General features: G+C 41.7%; 2 protein-coding genes and 1 long non-coding RNA gene across 11 annotated transcripts in view; 1 reads left to right on the forward strand and 2 right to left on the reverse strand.

Moving 5' to 3' along the window:
• The window catches only part of NR2C2 (nuclear receptor subfamily 2 group C member 2), a 66,383-nt gene extending 62,713 nt beyond the window's left edge, over positions 1-3,670 (reverse strand). For 5 of the 6 annotated variants that reach the window (XR_007357759.2, XM_048858712.2, XM_048858715.2 and 2 more), the window contains exon 1: positions 3,520-3,670. The gene's annotated coding sequence lies outside the window, so the exon portion shown is untranslated. Of the gene's footprint in view, positions 1-1,995; positions 2,601-3,519 lie in introns of those variants that run through there. The other variant, XM_048858713.2, reaches the window with a different exon arrangement.
• LOC125640295 (uncharacterized) overlaps positions 3,670-17,268 on the forward strand; it is a 95,068-nt gene continuing 81,469 nt past the window's right edge. The window contains exon 1 of the long non-coding RNA XR_007357760.2: positions 3,670-4,185. This is a non-coding gene — a long non-coding RNA (uncharacterized LOC125640295). The remainder of the gene's footprint in view (positions 4,186-17,268) is intronic.
• FGD5 (FYVE, RhoGEF and PH domain containing 5) overlaps positions 13,208-17,268 on the reverse strand; it is a 156,186-nt gene continuing 152,125 nt past the window's right edge. For 3 of the 4 annotated variants that reach the window (XM_048858707.2, XM_048858706.2, XM_048858709.2), the window contains 2 exons: positions 16,199-16,347; positions 13,208-15,441 (listed from right to left, as the gene is read on the reverse strand). In XM_048858707.2, the coding sequence (XP_048714664.1) occupies positions 15,405-15,441; positions 16,199-16,347 (186 nt within the window). In that variant the 3' untranslated portion in view covers positions 13,208-15,404. The remainder of the gene's footprint in view (positions 15,442-16,198; positions 16,348-17,268) is intronic. The other variant, XM_048858710.2, reaches the window with a different exon arrangement.

Here is a 17,268-nt window from a genome sequence, read left to right on the forward strand (position 1 = left end):
AGTTAACTCAAAACGAAAGTATTAAAAAGGCATTAGTTCTGATATTTGTTTTCAAAACTTTAATTTAGGGAAATCTTCTGACTTGAACAGAACATTTATTAATGTTTCACTGTGTTAGGTTGACCACAGCTTACAATCCTTTCAAATCAATCTGAACAACTATCTACCACACACTCTTTTATAAAAAGAAACTTTAAAGGTTTGTCAGAAAAAAAGAAGTTTAGAAAATAAATATATGGGTCAGGGTCTTTCAACAAAGAAAATGTCACACAAAAAGAGGATTTAAGATCCACCTGATTTGCCAGCACACTGAAGATGTTGTCATTTTCTGGCAGGCACTGAGTTTCGGTAATAGTAATAAATAAATAATATCTAGTTTTTATATAGAGCTTCTTATCAGTGAGCTCAAAGCAAAGATGGTATCATTAACCCCATTTTACAGATGGGGAAACAGAGGCAGAGGGCAAGAGGTGAAGTGACTTGCCCAAGGTCACCCTGCAGGCCAATGGCAGAGCTAAGAATAGAAATCAGATCTGCTGAGATCAAGTTCAGAGACCTACCACTAGACTATACTGCCTATAGGTATGTGATCATTTGCATATACATAAATGGGTGTCTAGCAAGTACATGAGTACAAATCCCGGACTCATGTATGTGCATGGCTCGGTGAATACTTACATAGCCATATGCATGCATACAAATTGTTGTCTATCAAATGCATGAGTACCAATGCCTGACTTGAGATCACACATAGCTAGCTAAGTATTTACACAGTCATACGCATCATACTTGCATCTAGTCATGAATACGTGAATGTGTGGTTACCTAGTTACTGAAAAGTTGCAGATTTTCAGAAAAAATTGATTTTTGAATGTTAATTTTGCTGTAGCTTTCCTTTAAAAAACATCTGTAGATTATGTACAGTTGGAAAACGGTATTTTTAAACTAGGCAGCATTATCTAGTAAACTGAACATGCATGTGAACACTAGGGGCTCCTGAGTCATAATCCTGGCTCTGGCATTGTGTGACTTTGGATAAATTATTTAACATCATTAAGTCCAATTCTGGAACCCACACTTAGGACCAGTCTACACGAAGACATGTGCATGCAAGCACGGGTGTAAATCTACAGTACACTAACCTGCCACACCCTAAATTGTCATGTGGATTCTGCTACCATACACTAAAATTTCCATAGTATATTTGGAGGTACTGTATCAGCAGCACTTGTTAAATGGGATAATAATTCCTCATCTCCCTACATTGTGCTGTATTATTTTACTGGGAACCAGCTAGTCATATTTAAAATAATTTGCACATTTACACCAAAAATGTGACCACCTGTATCAAAACTCTACCAGAAAAATGCATTTATTCAACATAAAGAAAAAAATCCTTATGGCATAAATGCTACCAAATTAATAAATGTCATTGTTTAAAGACATAAATGTCAAAATACATTAGCTTTGGAAAATAAGAATCATAATGTGGTCAGTTGCACATGCAAATAATGACTTTGCATATGTTAATATGACAGAATACTTGACATAACACAAAACAAAGCCAAAAATAAGACAGGTTTTCTGTTAAAACCATACAGTATTTGTATTTCTCAGAATTGTCTTCTAGTTCTCCATTTTTTTCCCAGGCTGCTCAACTTGTACATATAAGCTTACAAACCATTTCCACCAGGACATTTAATATCTTTAGCTCAGGAGAAAACGATATTAATATGGGCTCATCACATTTTTTCAGTTCTGTAACAAAGATGAAAGAAGACCTGAATACCAGATACCCTATTCAGTAACAAATTCTCTTCAAGGCCCCCTGGGCTTGTGTTTCATGGGATGCAATCTCACCCACTCCATTAGTTTTTTTAAAATCATATAGTGTAGATTCCTGGTGCCTTTTGTATTTTATAAAAATTCTAACAGCTAAATAAAACAAGTAATCAAGAAGCGTGTACACTGAAGGAATAGGAGCTCATTCCCTACCCCTTCTATCTTCGTAGTCAACCAACAGCTGTGTGACACACTTCATTGTGACAGATCCACATGTGCTTTGCAAAATACTTAAGTACAACATCACTCTAATGCAGTCTCAACGGAGGTGGAAGAAGCAGCCAACTCGTTATGCAGCAAAGGACACAGGGTTGGCCAAGAACCTAGGGTAAAATTTGTTCTACCAAAAATGCCACAAATCTTTAATCTCAGAAGAAAGCAGTCACAAACGCCAAGCGCTGAGGTGAAATACTCCATGTATTCCACTGGGTGGAAGTGAAGCTGTGTCATTTCAGGGAGGAAGGACACCTAGTCCAACAGTGTTGGGATCTACACCTGGAGGTCCCAAGAAACCTGAGTGCTTCAAACCAGACACTCAGGACACAAAGTAGCCAGGAGGACAGACCATCACGGTTCTCCTCAGTTAGGCCACGGAGTGGAGGTTGACAGCCTGTAGGGGAACACAGTTACTCCAGCAGCCCGGTACTTCGCTACTTAGGACAGGAAGGAAAGACCGGGCAGTGCAGGACCCAGGGAAGGGGCATACTCGTAAGGGAGGACCAGACCGCTGCTCTCTTCCCGTCGGCCGCGACACTCGCGCGCCCCCTAGGCCGGCGCTGGGCGCCGCGCTCCCAGCCCTTCCCACGCCCCCTCCCTTAACCCGCCCCGAGCGCGCCTTCGCCCTGCGCGCAAGGAAACCACGCCTCCGTTTCCCGCGTCCCGTCCCAACCAATCGGCTCATTTTAGAGGCAAAAATGCCCAGCCCCAAAGAGCGGATTGGCGAACGGTTGTGCCAATTAGACCACTTGGCCCGCCTCCCGCCTCAGAGGAAAAACACTCGAGGGACGCGGAAAAACACAAGATGGCGGTGCTGGCTGACGGCCAAGTCCCAGGCAGAGCCGCCGCCATTAGACCCCCCCCTCCCCTCCGGTGTGCGCTCTGTCGATCTCTGAAGGGCCCGGCCGGGGCTGTGGGGGAGCGGCCGGTAAGATGGCGGCGGTCCCGGCCCCGTATGCAAAGTACCCACCGCCCCCTCCCCTCCGCCCTCCCGGTGGCAAAGGTAAAAGGGTCGGGTTCAAGCCGCCGCCTCCGCCCGCTCAGACTCCATCTTCCTTGTGTGTGGCCAGGGTTTCTCTACAGTGTGGCCGGACCCCTTCGCCCGCAGCCACCCAGCCCGCCCGGACAGCAAGTTGCTCGCACGAACGCCAGACCGGCTCGGAACCTAGGCGGGCCCGACTCCGCTGAGCGGCTCCGGAGCGGACTCCGGCTCGATCGGCCCGGCGGCTCCCCGAGACCCTTTCAGGGAGCCACCTGTCAGCCCACCCCGACCTAGGCACGGCCGGCTCCCAGCTACCACCAACACCCGGAATCGGAACAAGGGTGCTCGCAAAGCCGGGCCCCCGCCGCTTAAACCGAGCGTGTTCTTTTCCCCAGGGGCCGCCTGGCCACGATCCCGCCGCCCGGCCCCGTTAACATCAGCCGGCGCGGGGTATTTTAATTTAGGAAAAAACCATTTACCTCCGGTTTTGGCGCCAAACGTGCCCCGACGGTGACCCGGGTCCAACCGGGCCTGTTAGGCAGCGATGCTGGGCGACGGCCCCGAGAGGGCGGAGGGAAGGGTGGAGGGGGGGGGGCGCGCTCGGGTTAGTATTATTTGTTATGGGGGGGGGGTTGTTTGGGTTTTGTGCCGTGCCCCTGTGAAAGGTCAGAGTTCGTGACCCCGCCCGCCGCTGCTGCCGCCTGGGAGCGTTTCCCCGCTTCCTCTTCCCAGCCCCACGCCGGCCACAGCCCCCTCCTCCAGCCTCCTTGCGGGGCGGGGCCGGGGGACGGCAGCGGCGGGGAGGGGCTACCTGAGCGCCTGGATGGAACGCTCGCACACCAACGTTCCAGCCGGCCCCGGGGGCCGAACGGGCGCTTTCCCGCCCCCCTTCCCCGGCCTTGCTGGAGACGGGGAGGGAGGTGTGCGGTATGCGGTGCTTCCCCCGCACACGTGCCGCTGGAGAGGCGGCTCAGAGCTGTGTGTCCCTCCATTTGTTGTTTGGTTGGGGGGTGAGCAGATGCGTTCACTCACCCCAGTTACTGTTGTGACAGGGAGAGCATCTGAGGAGGTTTCCCAGACGTGAAGATCACCCTCTCCCAACCCTTATCGCCTTGCTGTGAGGAGAAACTCTTTGTCCCAGACAGGTACTGTGGGCAGTCATGGTTTACCTCCTGGACCATAAGGTTTGCCTGTACTCTTCTACTTCGAGATAATTGATGGCCTGTTAACTGAAGGTGAACTATGTGTTTGTAAAGGCCAGTGTGGCTGCTTCCCAAAGCTTTTCTGTGGTGTCAACACAGCAATCAGAGGTGTGACTGCAGCATGAGTAGGCGTACTCAAGATATCTTTAGTCTAGGGGCTTGGTCTACACTAGGAAATTAGGTCAGTATAACTGCATGTCACTCCGGAGTGTGAAAAATCCACACCTGGGACTGACACAGGTAAACTGACCGAACCACCAGTGTAGACAGTGCTAGGTTGATGGAAAATTCTTTCATCGGCCTAGCTACTGCCTCTGGGAGGAGGTGGATTACCTATGCCAACGGGAGAACCCCTCCCGTCTATGTAGGTAGTGTCTTCACTGACGCACTGCAGTGTTTTATGCGTAGACCAGCCCTAACAGGCATCCCGATAGCAGTGAAGCTGCAGCAACACAGTCTTCAGTGCAGACAGTGTAAGCCTACCAGGGATGCCTGGCTCTAGTTACTGAGACAGCTAGCCTGCACTGAAGCCTGTGCTGTCATGGCTTCACTGCTATTGATACTCCTTCTGGCAACATTAACTAGTTAGCATATGTCTAAATGAGTATGAGTTAACTGTGTAGACATACTCTCATGCTGTGTCTTCACCAGTAAAAAGGTGTTCCTTTTACAATGGAAAATTCACTTTTTTTACTAGTGAAAACAGTTGAAGAGGGAGATGCCCTATGCTTTTACTCAACGTAGAGTTTGCTCATGAAACCTTCAAAGGCTATGCCTTCATAGCCAAAAAAGGTGTATTTTACAGTGAGATATCAATTTAAAATCCTAGTGGAAACAAGGCACATGCAGTTTTTTACCTCAATGAAGTCAGAGGCTAATACTTTTGATTAACATAAGAGTGGCCATGCTGGGTCAGACCAAAGGTCCATCTAGCCCAGTATCCTGTCTTCTGACAGTCCCTGCAGAGTAACTGGTGATGGTGGTGGTAGGCTATTATCTTTTATGTGGGCACGCCACTAGAGGTGGATGGCACATACATTTTGCTAGTGGGTTTCAAAGATGTTTGTTGAAAGCAGAGGAATTTTGAGACTTAACAATCCTGGATTCTATTTGAGGCCTGTAGGGGTATGTGCTCCAGTGGCTATAAGCCCTTCTGTCCCTGTTTCTCCTTCTTCCTTGTTTTCCCCTCTATTTGCCTCATTCTTCTGGCCTACACGCCCTTTAGCGTGTCCCTACTGTCTGCCCATAGTGTTTCCCATTCTTTTGAGTTAGGATGCTTTCTTTTCCACCATGCTGCCTTGGCACCTGCAGGAGGAACATTGAGGACACTCCTTTCATCTCTCCCTCCTTTCATTTCTCATGCCTGATGCCAAAATGTCCCATCAATGAAGTGGTTGTAATGATTATTTAACATGGTAAAATAAGAGTTTTCTTTAGCCTCTTTCTCAAAAAGGGCTAAAGAATTTTTCGTGAAACTTTCTAAAATACCAAAAAAAAAAAAAAAATTTTAGAATGAGGCAGATGTTCAGTATGGAAAATTTCAGCCTAAATCATTTAAGTTGGGCAAAGCTCTAAGTAACTGAAAACAGGCTGTTATAATGAAAAGTGTTTAGGCAATCCTTTCTATAGACATTGCTGCCAGCTCCACCTATAATCTGTATTTCACCTGTTGCTGTGATAACAGCTCCAAAACGAGTTATCTCACCAGTTGTAGAGATGCTCAGTGTAGAAGAGTGTTTAAATGCAGTGCTGGAATTTAAGTGTTTGTCTTAGTGTTAAATGGAAACCTTTTTCACCCTGCACGTTGAGCTCACAAATTTCATGGGGAGGGTAAGACTTGAATGCATCAGCCTGTCTTGACATACTGCAAACGATTGGGGAATGCTTATGTTCGCACTGAACTCTAGCATTCTCAGTTTGCATAGATTCTTGAGTAGGCATTCTTTTTCTATTATATATACAGACATCTTATATCTTAATTATTCAGTAATGGTTTCTTTGTTGCTTTTCCCTCTTCATTACACCAATAATACTATTTGAGTAGACTTGAAAAAAGATATTCTTGTGGGGGTTTTTTTAGATTGTCTGTCTATAATTTGCATGGATCGCTCTAGTTAATTTGTATTTTAGGTGTGGGGACAACTTGATCAAATTAATTTATGATCTTGATTGTCTGCTAGCACCTTAAACAAACTTTGTTGCTTCTCTGTGTATCTTCTGTAGGTCTGTGATCACAATGTTTTTTGACAGTAAAGAGTATGTGACCAATTGACATGATATACCTAGGTGTGTTCAGTTCATACTGCTAAAGGGGCAGTTCTCAGTGTGGAACAGCGGGTCATCAGAAACACAAGTGAGCCAATAATGCTATTTTAGTTAATCTTTACATCTCTCTGTATGCATATAGACTTTGAAGAACTATCAAGGTGTGCATATGCAAAAATAAAGTGTTTGTGAGATGATTGTTATATGCCTTTTTTCCCTCATTCTATCCCTTCCCTACTATTTGTCATTATGTCATATCTTGTATTTAGATTATAGGTCCTCTGGGGGAGAGACCACGTCTTTGTATGTCTTCTGTGATGTATCTTCTATACTTTTGGGCACTATAAAAAATAAACAGAACAGTACATGGGGTTTCTAGATTTACAGATTAAGGACAGAAGCGACCTTTGTAATCGTCTAGTCTGACTTCCTGCATAAAACAGATGGTAAAATTTTACCCAGCAATTCCTGTCTTAATTCCATAATTTCTGGATCTTTATCACTCTAGTTTAAGAAAAGCAGACCATTTAAAATCATGGTTTTGAAAAGGAAGGAGAAGTTGTTTCAGATATTGGATTATGGCACTCATAGTACAATTGGACAGTTCTTTTTTTATGAAACTGATTTGTTTTCTAAGAATATCTGGGAAAGGAAAAGGCAATTTTGATGGTAGACTAAAGACTTCTCATTACAAGGAATAACAGCTGACAATATTTCTGGAGCTTGTAGATCTGCTACAGAATTGATCCAATATTAATTTGAATTTTGTCTTTTTAAACCAAATATTAAATAGTCTTATTAAGCAAACCCTAAACAGTTTCAGAACTGCTTTCTTAACAAAGGAAAAATAAACTAATTGGGAAGAGAATATGATGTTAGGGCCCTGACTCAACTCCCATTGAAGCCAGTAAGGGTATACCTGGGGCTGGCCTGAGTCAGCTAAGTTGGGCTTGGGTTAAAGACTGTAAAATTGTTATGTAGAGGTTTGGGCTGCAGCCAGAGCTCTGGGACCTGAGAGGAGAGAGGGTCCTACAGCCTGGGCTGCAGACTCACAGAAATGTCTATGCAGCAGTTTTTAGCACTGAGCCTGAATTAGCTGACCTGGGCAAGACAGTCACGCTGTGCAGGTTTTTTTCTTCCAGTGTAGATATACCATAAGAGTCTTTCCATTGGCTTCAGTAGGCTTTGGATGAGGCAATAGATCTTGTTACTATCTTTTTTGCTACCCATGGGAGTGAGGTTTTCATTTCTAAGAAATAAGATCTGTTTTCTGAACAAATCTTTGCTCTTTGTCAGTATGTTGCAGTGAGCTGCATTTTGAAGTGAAATACCACAAGCAATAGTGTGGAAATAATTGTTCCCTTTTGTTGTAATTCCTTGTATTGTGAAAGACTTTTTTTAAAACACTTAGTGCTTGTTAATGATGATCCATTATTGTCCCTAGAAACGAAATTCCTTTGTCTACAGAAATGGTAAATCAAAAGCACCAGCAGTGCACCTTTTAATCACTGTCCATTCAGTGTGCCCCAACACTCACCTGCATTGATGACCTCTCAGCATGACACACTCATTTGAGACGTTGCAGTACTTTTATTCTGTTGGGAGTGTCAGTGTGGGTTCAAATTATTTCCAGTTCCTATGGCTCTTTCATTATGAGGGCACTGTCTGCTAGCAATTTGACTACAACAATAGTGCATTTTCTGATTGATCTGGCCCCTTTTCAGCTGGTAAGATAAAAGGTTATGTAAAGTGTTATCAGTTTATTTAAGCTGTCCATACGATTCCTTTTAAACTTGATTTTCATTTTCGTGGTCTGTGCTTGTTAACAAGAGGGAGGAAAGGACATAAAGGTAAAAGGAAAACGCTGGACAAACGTATCTCATGAATAAAGGGCCTAAAGAAATCTTCTTCACAGGGCATAGATCCAACACTCACTTACCAACGCATCTGAAAGGGGCTACAAACTCTGATTTTAAAAGTCTCATTTGCAAAACACATAGCTAAGTGGTGATAGAAATAGAGTTGGTTGGAAAACAACACTTCCTTTTCATGACAGCTTTTAAGGCCTTGAAACTTGTTTTCATTCTGCCGTGGGATGGAAACGAAATGTCTTGAATGTTTTTGTGAAACAGAATTGTGTCAAAAGTCAGGGTTGGGGTTTGTTTTTGGTGGTTGTGATGGTGGTTGTTTAAATTCAGGTCTCTCTAGCAGTGACCGGAGAGTCCATCCTGGACCTAAGAAACCTCATTGAAAACTTAGTCAAAATCAGTGTCTCCATGAAATGTTTTGACTTTGAGAAAACAGCCTATTTTGATGAAAAATATTTTGTTAAAGTTCTGACCAGCTCTACTGTGTATTAAGTATAGTACATAGAAGGTTCACATGGTGCCCAATCAGTGGGGCTTGTCTTCGCACCACTAAATATTGTATCCTCTTCACCAGTGGTTTAGGAACCATTCTGTGTATAGTTCTAATCTCTTGCTTTCTTATGATCTTTTATGCTAATATAGGCTATATGCCGTATACATTCCTACATCCCTTCTAACTATGGTCCACTGAAAAGTCATACTAATTGGTGTGAATTTTGATGCCTAACATAATAAATGGAATATTTTGTCATCAGTTTCATAAAGGGTAGTACTAACACTGGCTTAGTTTTTCAGTGGAAGATACAGATTTCATAAGGGTTACAGCAGAGAATTAATAGACACCTTGTCAGACAGTTCCTGTTTAGGAAGGAGGTGCAGCTCATAAAAATCTGCTCAGGTAAACTGCATGCATGGAGAAAAGAAGCTTGATGTGTGCAATAAAACTATTCTTCCAGAAATCATACCCAACACATACTTGACTACTGTACTAAAATAAACTGTCAACTATTACAGAATACCTTACTCCCCCTCCCCTCCCTGGCACCCAACCACACCGAACAACCCCCATCCTACAGTTTCATATGTATTTTTAAAAATTCCCAGTTTCCTATAGGTTGCTGAAATTAAGGGATTGATATTGCAGCACTTACACATGAGAATGGCTTCACTAATGTGAGTAGTTCCATGGATTTTATATGTGAATATAGTTACATAAAGAGTTTGGAAGTTCAGGATCTACTGGCTTTAGATCCTGGGCTGAGTACAGAGCCTTGGTTCTGTCAAGGTAGTCACAAGTGAAAGAAGATTTTAGTAGTCTCAGTGTAAAGTCCAGATGACATTTGTTCACGTTACCTCATTCTTTACCCTTTTCCACATGCAGTTTGGAAGTGGGCTAAAAAGAGGACTTATTCCAATAACTTGTTGTTGCAGATAAGCACCCCGAGTTGCACACGTAGAGTTAACCCTGGTGCTCTGACAGTTCATTTTCACAAGCACTGAAATTCACCTGACAAGATTCTAGCTCTTTGTATGCTGCCCCAATTGTGTGTGGGGTCTGTAGTGGCCCCTAGGGGGATCCCTGGGGCAGAAGCAGCATATGTTTAGTGTACATGGCTCTACTGGGCCCCTCCCCATACATCCCATCATACAGGCAAGCCAGTACCAGATCAGGGATATCAATGATTGGACTGCAAAGCTGTGGGGAGTCTGCCATACATTAAACAGCCTCTGAAGCTGTTGTAATTTATCCCAGGGCTGCATTGATGCCTGGAGCAGTCCACAAAGGTAGCTTAAGGCCACTTGGTTCTTAATCAGTTATACTAGTGGTATTCCTGTGATACAATTCACATGGCTCTGTAATTTGTTCTTCATTTGGGCTCTTTTTAAATAGAGATGTAAATGGGACTGCTTGTGGAGTAGTGCTGTTCACCTTGAGCAAAGTTACCAGAATCTGGCCCAATGTTAATATATATGGCATAGCATGAGTCCTGGGGAGTGGTAGCCAATAATGATCTAAGAGAGGATTTATGAGAAGGTGTACATATTTACATATCAACAGTGTTAGTATGCCAATAGGAGGAAGAATGGTTCCAAAGCAACAAGAAAAAGTGCTGAGCTAGACACACAAGTGGCTTGTATAATTTGGCATGGAAAAAACTGTCGAGGACTTAAAAAAATTTGTTTCTAAATGTTTTAAATAGGCATATAGTGCAAGATGTAGGTAAAAAGACTGGTTGTTATAGCAGTTAAAATGTCAGCAGTTAGCAAAGCAAACAATGTTGGACTAAATCACTGGAATAACATCAGATCACTATGCTACTGACAAAGTGTCTGATGTATTGGGCACAGTTTTGGGTGCCTTATTACAAGGACTATAATAGCAACACTTGAAAAAGTACAAAAGAGAATAACGTGATAGAGATTATAGAGAAGTGGTGACAGTTATTATCCACAAGGAAATCAGGAGGGACATAACTGAGATGTATGTCCCATAGGGGCAGCACAGGCCAAACCAAGGTTTTAAATGCCTCTGTTCTGAGATGATTCATCTTTTGTAAAAGGGATTTACCAACATTAATCCAGGTCTGGATTACTGGTTTAACTCAAACTAAGGTAGTTTCTGCCTGTTGTATAAGTGTGCGTTTGACTTGGTTCAGTAGGCTAAAGAGTTGGACTGAAATGGAATGAAATCTTTCCCTTCCTTTTAGTACAGAAAGAGAAAAATGGTCTTTTTTTACATCCATGCCCAAAGTGCTGGTGATAGGTGGGCAGCATGCAGAAACCTCTAGAAGGAACAGAGTCCTGTGCAATATAGACTGAAACGGGATTACAGCATTATGTCAAGTTCTCCTTCTACTTGAAGGCCTCTCCTACCAACTTCAGACTTGATGTACCCCTCTCCACCCTAACACTGGTGCTACATTTTCTCAGTTTGATACAACCATGTCTTTTTGGAATGCAGGTGATATTGGGAGTTTTAAAGGAAGTGCCTTCACAGGATCATTCAGGGATCTGTCTCTGTGAGCAAACATTCAGCCTTGTAGCTTGAATGATTTTGAAATGTACTTGAAGGTATGTGCCAGTTTCTTTCTGAAACTGCTCTGAAGTTAGCTGTCAAAAATGTATAAAAGCCCTAGATTTTAAGAATTGAGCTGTTGCTCTTTTTTTTTTTTGTTTTGCTTCCCATTGCCCTTATTCAAGCATTATATTCCAATGTAGACCTGTGAATATGTGGCCATGCTCCATCCTTGGTAGGCTGAACTGTCACTTCTGTTATGTTTGTGTTGGGCAAAGGAATACAAAAATAAATATTTTCATTCCATTTCTTCCCTCCCTAATGAAGGGATTACCCAGGCTTGAGGTGCAGAGTTTGAGCCAAATCACTTAGCATTCATGAAATAAGATTTTTAAGAGCAATTTACTATGTAATTTGCAGGAAAGGAAAGATCTCATATCAGAGAAACAAATACTATGTGCCTTCTGATTACTGTGTCTATACATATAATTTTGTCAGTTGTAGTAAAATGCTTTAAAACTGATGGATGTATTCTCTGATAACTTTCAGTGCAATCAGACAGGCTGCAAATTGTAATGCAGGCTACCTTAGAAATAACACTCTTTGCTCTGAAGATGATTACTTTTTAGAAAGTGTGGAGCACTGGCCTTCTGAAAATTAGGCCATATTAAGGTGTCTCCAGGCACGCAAAATCATTATCACTTTTGAAAAATTAGGCTCTGTTGGTAGCCTCTCTTTTCTCAGTTCCCCAGCAGCACTACTGTTCTGGAGCTGAGCTATCCTATCGTAGGTACGTATAGGCTCCCTGTTATGATAGTATGAGAACACTTCACAATCTTTAATGTGTTTATCCTCACAACACCCCTGAGTAAGGTCCTACCAAATTCATGGTCCATTTTGCTCAATTTCATGGTAATGGGATTTTAAAAATAGTCAGTTTCATATGTTTATATCTGAAATTTCAGTGTTGTAACTGTGGGGGTCCCAACCCAAAAGGGGGTTGGAACGCCACCGTAGGAGGGTTGTGGGATTGCCACCCTCACTTCTGCACTGCTTTCAGAGCTGGGCTTTGAAGGCAGCAGCCAGGGAAGGTACCCAGAGGTGGGTCTGACTTCCCCCACCTAGAGTGGCTATGCAGGGAAAGAGGAAGTCCCGTCCGTCCCCAGACCCACTAGGACTAGTAATTGGAGCCCAGTGCATGGTAGGAGCCCCTGGCTGGGGCACCCCCAGCTCTGCCCCTCCTACTTCCCTACAATAGCTAGATCTCATGGGGGAGATTCGATTTCACAGTCCAGGATGCATTTTTCACAGCCATGGATTTGGTAGCGCCCTACCTGTGAGGTAGGGAAGTGCTGTAATCCTCATTTTACAGATGGAAAATGGAGTCAGAGGCTAATGTGACTTGCCTAAGGTAACATAGGACGTCTATTGCAAAGCAGGGACTTGAACCCAGTTCTCTCCCATGCCCTAACTAGGGTGACCAGATAGCAAGTGTAAAAAATCGGGACAGGGTGAGGGGTGATAGGCCTCTATATAAGAAAATTCCCCGATTATCGGGACTGTCCCGAATAAAATCGGAACATCTGGTAACCCTACTCCTAACTAACATCCTAACTATTAGACCCATCCTTCATTCTCTGCTTTTCAAAATTTGTGATATTGAAGATTCCCATTTTTAGAGATTTGGACACGACAGCCTTAAAGTAAGTGCTAGTTAATACCATAGCGTATGAAATGCTAAGGTGGAAATGCCGGGGGGGGGGGGGGGGAAAGGGGGGGAGAGAATGTATTAATAAAAATGTAAAGGAAAAACCCGTGAAAGTGGAATTATGTTTTTTAATTTTTCCACATTACTTAAAACAAGAAGTTTAATAGCACTGTATTTATTTTTTACAACAAAATATTTTCATGTATTCATTTCCTGTCAGTTACTGAAAACTTCATACAAGTCACCAAGGCCCAGATCGTTTAAGGTAGTTAAGGGCCTAACTCCCATTGATTTCAGTGGGAGAGTTAGGTGCCTAAATACCTTTTGAGGATCTGGACCTAAATGTCAGCACCTAAATGTTCATAATACTGTTATTTGTAGCACAGTTTTGTTTGAAATCTTGGTTAGTGATTTAAATCTGTTATACTTTGTCGTTAACATTCTTTGTTTTTGTCAGTGCAAATCCAACAAATGATTTTTTTTAAAGGGTGGGGGGAATTAAAAACAACAAACAAACCAAAAGAAAACATTTACAGTCCAATGGAAGCAAGGCCATAGTTGTAACACAAAATGTACAGAGTTAACATTGGAGTTTACCCACTTTTAAGATAATACAAAAGCTTTATTCTTTTTATAATTAATTCCTCTTTGCATATGATTGTGCTTTATGCAACAGAGTATCAGAGACTGAAATGTATCAACAAAACTATACAACTGCATTTCACTGTTAGATTAGGTCCATATTTGATTTTTTTAAACTTGTAATTATTTTTTTCAAATGATGAACAGAACTGACTATTTAGTTTCACCTGAATACATTTTGTAAACTTTTAAAAAATATGGACAATTCTAACCAGTCACCATTTGAACCAGAAATTCAGGTTTTGATGCAAATTATAGAAGAAAAATATTAAAAATGAATAGTAATAAAAAAAAATTCCCCTGAAAACGTATTTTAATGTAAGTAAATCTTTGACTGTTGTATTTTATACAAAGATCTACTTTAACCATAATTGCCATTCTATTCCTTAGTCTAGTAGTATCAGAAATGTATGACATTAAATCATTTTATTACAATATTTATAACATTGCTTTTTTCTCTTTATATAAAAAAACCCCAAAACAAAACCCAACGTATAGGGCTAAATCTTCAGCTGGTGTAAATCAACATAGCTCCATTGACTTCAGTGGAGCTATGCTGATGCACAGCAGCATTTAGTCACAGGAATTCCAAATCACTTTGACAGACCATGTTCGGACAAGTGTTCTTCAGCCAGCCAGCATATCTATTACTATATGCTGGTAACAGGAATTAAATTTTTGATGACATTTATCATAAGTCATCAAAGCAGTAACAACATGGTTTTTTAAAATAAAAAGATTCTATCAGATATTTAAATAATCTAACACTAATAAGTCGATTGGTGTCAAATGAAAACTGTCTTAAGGCTTACAATAAATTAAAATATCCTTTGGATTTCAGTCAGATACAATCTACAGGGGAAAACTGTATTCAGCATGTGGGTTTGGAGAGATATCATAGTGCATTTTAAAGTACTGTAGTGGTAAGAATGAAACTTATTAAATAAATTATACAGTGATTTATGTAAAATTATAAATTGGTAAGTAATCACCCTGGTTCCTAGCTATTGGAGTACTGGCAGACCATACATAGTGCATTGCATTTATTCATTCATTGTCTGTGAAAGCAATTTAATGTATGCAGTGCACGACTTCATGCTGGTACTTGTTAATGGACTGGTGGTAAATCAGTCCACAAAATTCCTTGGAAACATTGGAAAAAAATGAAGCTGTAATACAATAAAACAATAAAGTGCTTTAAATGAGAATCTGTGGTTTACTGCATTGTTTCTTATTTCATGATAGACACCAAAACCAACAAAATGAAAGTTGATAGTTCTCTAGGGTAAGTAAAACTGAGCCTGTTACTTACTGTTAGCCAGTACTTCCATGTGAGTTCAGAAATAATTTGTATCTATTTCTTGTCTTGATGTTAAAACTTAATTTACTGTGGGATTATGGGAGTGAGTTATAGCGCAGGTTGAACTTGCACAGACATAAAGAGGACCATGAATATTCTCTATTTTAAAGTTTTCAACTTGCAAAAAATGTGGATTTAAAACGAAGGAAGCAAAAGAAAGATAGCAACCTGGAAACAGTTCATATCCAGTGCGTATAGCCAGGTGGTTTGAAATACACTACTCAGCTTCTTGAAATAGAAACGGGCTGTTGGGAATGTAGAGAAATCTGAGAGTTTATTCCAAGTCCTCTTGATTGATTACTGCTATAATATGGTTGCTTCTTCCATGGCTTCAATCCACCTGAAAAAGAAAAAAATAGAGGAGCCAGATTTTATTTTGTGGATCAAGCCAACACATATGTTAAAACAAAGGGCTCAGAGAAGACTGTATTGCATATAATAGCTCTGTCTAAAGAAGAAATTTAGATGGGTGATTAGAACAGGGTCCTGAGAGCCAGGACTCCTAGATTTCACTCTCAGCTTTGCCACTGACCTACTGTGTAATCTTGTGAAAATTACGTGGGCTGTCTGAGAGTGGGTGTTGAGAGAGATGAGACCCTGGAAACTGCGGGGAGGAGGGAGGGGAAACAAACCTCCATAACCACCCACTCTGCCGCCTGTATATTTTAAGGCATCATTTTATCATTAGTTCCATGATTTTGTCATGCAGCACTAGTAACAAAGCATGTGAAATACAGAAAATGTTCATTAAAGATCAAATTATGAGTCAAATACAGTGGATTTATATGGCTATCCTTATAATGACATCTGACAGATTGCTACATGTTGATCTATGAATCTGAGCTTCTGCAGTTGCACCTATACAAAGAAGCAAAATCTCCATCTTGGCAAGATGGAGTAATTTCTACCTGATGCTTTAATGCCATCCAGGCAGTTGTATTATAATTGGCTCTAATTAGCATTTTTCAGTTTGATCTGTAGCTGAGTTGCGTTCAAAAGGAAAGGAAATGGGAAGAGGCATGTTAGAGTGAAGAGCGCTGCTCACACTTTATGTTCCTTCATGGGTTAGTATGTAATTGCAATTCCATGCGCAGTACCTCTGTGCTGAATTGTTATCCTCCGCACGGAAGCTATAAAACAATGTTTGCTTGTGGTAAAGATGGAAAACTGCATCTGTACTTCCTTCCTCCTTTTCTGGGGCAACTGTGAAACCCAGCAAAGGCAGACTCTCTGTGGCGACTTTATCCTAAAATCAATGTGGAGGGGGAAACACACTTTAGAAGGAACACTTCAAAATAGGCTGCAGTCTACTTGGGGCAACGGATGTCTTTCCAGTATCTACAGTATCTGATTCCTGCTTCTTGATAGGGCTTCCAGGAGCTTCTGCAACAATAATATTAAAAATGAATAATCTGGTGCTGGATTGAAAATCCTAGAGAATTATGTTGTCCAGTTACTAGGTGCAGCCTTGACAGCAGCAGTGGAAGTATCCTTCACACATTGCTCTGCCAAAACCCTGAACTTGGAGAACTGCCGCTGGGATGGAATTCTCCATATTCATTCAGCCCTGTTTAGACTACTAACAAGAGGTTCCAATTTAGTACCAGTGGTTTATGTGGCTCAGACTTAGTTCACCAATCTATGGGCCACTGAAGATCTGATGGGAACAATATCTGGTTACTATTATCTTTTGGCTAGGTTTGTATCAAGGGTAGAGGGATGAAAGATCCTATATGTTATTACCAGTCCCCTAAACCATTATTTACTGAGTGTCACCTGTGTTTGGTGGCATCCAGCTCTGGCTCCCGCTCCCTCCACAGCCCCCACGGTTTTTTAACAGACTCATTTTCACTGTCTCACACCGCATGCTTGCTTCTAATGACACCACTTTACAATTTATGAGCTGGTAATGCAATTCATTGTTAATTTACTCCCAAGAAACCTCCATGAATTTCACTTGTCAGAGAGTTTACTATACAAGTGGAATAAAGAAAAACAATAAGCCTTAATTGAATTGCAGTTTAACTGTTACTGATGGCTGCAATTTTGGTCCCTATACCTCTATTAAGGTAATGTTGGGGTTTTGTTCTTTGTCTTTTTAGATTTTAGTTTTTCTGTTTAAGATATAGCCAAGGTGAAGCATACAATGCAGTTAGGCACCCACAGC

The sequence above is a fragment of the Caretta caretta genome, chromosome 7, assembly GCF_965140235.1.
Source record: "Caretta caretta isolate rCarCar2 chromosome 7, rCarCar1.hap1, whole genome shotgun sequence".
Lineage (NCBI taxonomy): Eukaryota > Metazoa > Chordata > Testudines > Cheloniidae > Caretta > Caretta caretta.